The sequence below is a fragment of the Lipotes vexillifer genome, unplaced genomic scaffold (assembly GCF_000442215.2).
Source record: "Lipotes vexillifer unplaced genomic scaffold, Lipotes_vexillifer_v1.1 scaffold536, whole genome shotgun sequence".
NCBI lineage: Eukaryota > Metazoa > Chordata > Mammalia > Artiodactyla > Lipotidae > Lipotes > Lipotes vexillifer.
Window position 1 is genome coordinate 1,775,251 of NW_006775074.1, and position 4,947 is coordinate 1,780,197.

General features: G+C 40.9%; 1 protein-coding gene across 1 annotated transcript in view; it reads right to left on the minus strand.

Moving 5' to 3' along the window:
- Nucleotides 1-4,862, minus strand: part of DEUP1 (deuterosome assembly protein 1) — a 103,263-nt gene extending 98,401 nt beyond the window's left edge. The window contains exons 1-2 of the mRNA XM_007449661.1: nucleotides 4,830-4,862; nucleotides 3,667-3,734 (exon numbers count right to left, since the gene is read on the minus strand). Coding sequence (XP_007449723.1) covers nucleotides 3,667-3,708 — 42 coding nt within the window. The 5' untranslated portion in view covers nucleotides 3,709-3,734; nucleotides 4,830-4,862. The remainder of the gene's footprint in view (nucleotides 1-3,666; nucleotides 3,735-4,829) is intronic.
- Nucleotides 4,863-4,947: the final 85 nt, after the last annotated feature.

Genomic DNA, 4,947 nt, shown 5'->3' on the forward strand with positions numbered 1-4,947 from the left:
TTCCCTACAAAGGAATGGAAAGACTGAATTTTTTCCTTTATAAAAGGGATGAAGAAGGCTATTACAGACTAATGCAAATTAAGAAGGAAGCAGAGATGGCAATATCAGTATCAGGCAAAGTAGAATTCAAATAAAAATCACTCACTTATACTTGTGAGACATTCTATAAAGCTAAACCATATAATATACCACGAAGATATAACATGCATGAACCTCAATATATTGAGCAACAGAACACTGGACATATAAAGTTAAAACTGCCTGAAATAAAAGAAGAATTGGATAAAAATTACAATTATAGTAAAGATCTTTCTTAAAATGTGACAGATCAAATAGACAAAAAGGTAATAATGGATTTGGAAAGCATAATTTAAACATAATAATAATAACAAACAGTTTGGCTATATATGTCTAACTTTTTAACCTTTTTTCTTAAGCAAAAGAGAATACACATTTGTTTTCAATGCCTAAAGGACATTAATAAAAGTTGATCATGTAACAAATCGTAAGAATAATCTTAATGAAACTGAACTATCATATAGGTCATATTCTATGACCATGGATGTAGGGGGATTAGAAAGTAATAATAAAAAGATAATTAAACCCCGCCCCCAGAAGTTACATCTCCCAAATATCTCTTGAGTCAAAGAGGAAATCAAAGCTGAAATAATAGACAATTTAGAAAATGAGAGCGGGAACACTAACTCTACGGCCTGCAGCAAAGTTGAGCCCAAGAGGAACTTTAGCTTTAAATGCTTGTATTATTTAAAGAAATCATGAAATCTAGAAATCATGAAAATAACTGAATCATATTTTTCAACTCAAAAATCAGAACAGGATAAGTAAAATAAAATGTAAAAAGACAAAGAGTAGTAATTCATGAATGAAACAAAAACAAAGTAAAATGTAGACATGGTTCTCTTAAAAAGTCCAATAAAAGTAGATTATTTATTCATTCTACAGTTATTTATGTTCTGGGCATACACTCTGAAAACAAAAAGGACAAACTTGTCTGATTCACTTTGTTGTACAACAGAAACTAGCACAGCATTGTGAAGCAGTTATACTCCAATAAAGATGTATAAAAAACAACAACAAAAAACCCCCATGACAAAAATAAATAAAAGTTTCATTTAGAAGTTTAGGTTGATAATTATGGCACAAACACCTATAACTGGGAGAAATCTTGGAAAAATAAAAATCAAACCCTGTTATAACCTAGATGTCAGAGAATCATGACTCACCCATGTCATAAATGTTCTGTGTAAAAGCTCCCACCTCAGGCCTTTGTGTTTTCCGTTCTTCGTGTCTGGAACCGTCTTCTCCCAGACATAAGCTCTGCTCAAATGCTGCCTTACCAGGAATCTTTGTTTGACCACCGCATTTTCATCCTCAGTCTGCTTTATTCTTCTTCATATCACATATGAAACATGTTGATATCTCCCACTGTCTCTCCCACTAACGTAAAAATCCCTTAGAGGAGCGGGCTCTAGTGTGTTCACTGCTCTCTTCCTGGCGCTTGACCGATGAATGGCTCATTGTAGACTTTAGATAAATGAAATCTTTGTCAAATGAAGGTTGTTCCACAAATCATTACTGTGTATATAGGTGACATGGTTTGATAAGCATATAACAAATCCCTGATGAGTGAGGTTTTATCATCTTCATGATCTAAATTTTTACATATTTCTCAATAGTGCATGGGACAGAGGCAAAGCCAGCCTGGCTCTCCACTCTTTGGAGACCAAGGTCTACAAGGTCTGGTCCCATGTCTGCTGTGGTAAGTGGTGGCTTTCTCATGGAAACCTCCAGTAATTCTCATTCACTTCTGGTTTGTAATTACATTGTACCCAAATGAGCTCTATGGCTCCCTACTAAATACTAAGTTCTTTAAGGTTTGTTTCGTAATGGTCTTTGTATGAGTCAGAGAGCTTAGTGTTGTGCCTGGCATACATTCAGTCCTCCATACTTTTTTCCAAAGGAATGAATGAAGAGAAATAGCAGTCTCCATGGCCTCAGATTTGCAGGAGTGAAGTGATATCTGGTACCCAACCTTAGCTTCAAGACCTTCAATCTGCATCTTAGCCCTTAGTGCCATCTTCACACCAGGGACTTACCACCTGCTCAATCCAGAACCCTATCCTGGCTCTGCTATGGATTCCAGGCAGGATACTCCCCACATCTTTTTGCCATCCATTTCTAATGTGGCAAAATGCTGGGATTGGAGCCAGACATATCTGCTGAATTCAAATCCTACCTTCTCCAGAAACCAGCTGTGCATTCTGGGCCAAGTTCCTGCTTTATTTCTCTTTCTTTCTACCTTTCTGAACTCAATGTGACAGAGGCTGCTAGTTGTTCACCAATATCCATTCTTTTTCCTTTTATTATAGTACCTCTAAGCTTTAACTGGCCATATGGCTGCCCAGTTAGAGACTGCATTTCTCAGCCTTCCTTGCCCCTAGCTCTTGCCCTGGGGCTCAGTTCTGGCCAATGGGAGTGAACAGAAGCAAGGCTTGTCACTTCCAGGTCATACTCCTAAGAGGAATGGTCTTACTCTCTCCTCTTGCCCTTCCCCCTTCCCTCTGGCAGGAGCACAGTCATGATGGTGGGAGCTGAAGCAATCACTTCAGGCCCAGAGCTGGAAATCATGTAGTGAGAATGGTGGAGCTGCCCTACCAGCCCTGGCCTGCTCATCTCTGGTCTTGTGGATGAACAGAAATACACTTCAATCTTTTTTAAACCTCTGTATTTGGGGGTCTCTTTGTCACAAGAGCTTAGACTATACTCTAGCTAATATGCTCAATTGTGTTAGCTGTAAAATGAGAATGATACCTAGCAGGGCTGTTCTAAGGAGGAGTATGCAGTAGAAGTTTAAGGCTTGTGTGGCTTTTAGCCTGATGTCAAAGTCACAGTCTGAGCAGAATAACAAAGTAAGATATCTGGAGTGTTTGACTAGTGCCAAAGTCAGTCACAGTCAAGATCAGGCACTATAGTATCACCCCTACCCCCCATCCCTCTCCCACTTTCTCCACTCCCTCTCAAATCCCTAAGCTCTAGGGTCAGCCAGTGGCCAGTTGGCTAATGAAACAGTAGGAAGAGAAACGTTTATGGTGCTGGTGGCAGGGAAGGACAGACATTTGTCCAAAAGAATTTAATTTTTTACAATGGCAAATGCCATACAAACTCTATTCCTTATCTCTTCCTAAAACGTTTGGTAAAATATCCAGTTCTTGCTGCAGTTTTGAGGAGCTAAATCTGTTTTGAGGCTATGTTTATGTTTTGAGTTCAGCCTTAAGGGCAAGCCTGGAGGGATGCTTGGACACTCAATGCAGCAGAAAAGGAGCAAGCTGGCCAGGAGCTGCTGCACTGTGGAAACCCAAGAGCACATGAGGCCTATGTGGGCATCCATCACCCTAGAACACTGGAAAATTTCACTAAAAGTTGGAAAATGGTGATTTTTGACTACAGATCCATAGTCAAAACTGGAAAGACTCAAACTATAGATTCTTAATTAAAGTCACTTGAGTTTCTCCCAACCTTCTCACCAAAAATAATTGGTACATCCTCTATTAATACTAAATTTCAAAATTCACATATCATCAGGGAGATTTTGGCATAATTAAGTACCAACATAATTAAAAAGAAATGTCTCAGCACTTACTTCACCGTATTATGGGCTTGGTTCTCCATGTCAAGAAACTGCTGCATCTGATTTGTATTTCTTGATTTTTAATCTGTGAGGGGAAAAAAAATGATCTAGATTCCTAAAATGCTTACATTTATTAACCTATAAAACAAGAAAATTTTGCTACTGGCAAACCATGTTGTTATATGAGTTTTTCTGAGTGTAGTAGCTCTTGGTTCCACAAAACGTATAAACTTGCATGTGTGTGTGTGCCCCATGCATTTACTGGCTTAGTGATGAGTTGAAATAGATGCTACTGACTGAAGTGAACATTCATTCACTATCTAATGAACAACAGCTTGGTGCCAGGTACTTTGCAAAGTGCCAGCACATGAGATAAGTAAAACAGAATTCCTACTCCAGACGGGTCCCAGCTGAAGTTACTCAAGCTTTCCTTCCTGGTGGTTCCCCTAAAGGTCTGCCTTTATTTGAGTAGATTCTTTCTTTGGCCCTGTCTGGATTTAGTTAGAATGAATATACCACGAGATTTAGGACAAAAAGCGTAAAACTGACTAAAAATAGAAATCTTACAATTCCTCAGTGGCTCTGTGGGCACCTGCTCACCCTTTTGACAAAACAGAGATGTTAGTACTTCCTAAAGTAAAAAAAAAAGGTTTTTCCAGCAACGTAGTTTTAATAAAAAAAGAAAAAAATCTATGAGGATAAATGGACAAATATTGAAAAGGACTTTGACTCCTCTGAATAAAAGTTAAACAGCATTCAAGATGGTAGAAAGAGGAGGAAGACAGGCGGGCTCGTGTCCCTCTCAAATCAGAGGGATTAAAGAGAGACCCTGGAATTGCGAGTGGAGCAGAAGGGCAATGAAAACTTGACCAGTACGTTCAGATGAATTATTTCATTTTGTAGGTTCTCAAATCCCTCACTTTAACATCAGGGAAACTGAGGCACAGACGAGCCAAGTGACTTGCCGAAAGCCACACAACTAGAACACAGACCTTCCAGTTTAGGGAGAATCTCTGTTCTGAATTCTGCAGGGTCATTCCGAGCCTCTCTCCACCCGCCCCGCAGCCCGCGCCCCCCGGGAGGGTTCAAGGCCAGCCTCCGCGGAACAGCCTGTCTGTTGGGGGTCCCCCGCCCCTCTTGGGCAAGCTGGGCTGAAGGTCGAGGGTCCGAGACGGGTTACCTGCGCCGCGCCGCGCTCTCCCGAGAGGTCTGAAGTCCCGAGAGTAGGAACGCCGGGGCCACCCCCAGCCCGGCCCGCCCCGAGGGCCCCCCGCCCGCCCGCCCGCAGCGCGGCCTCC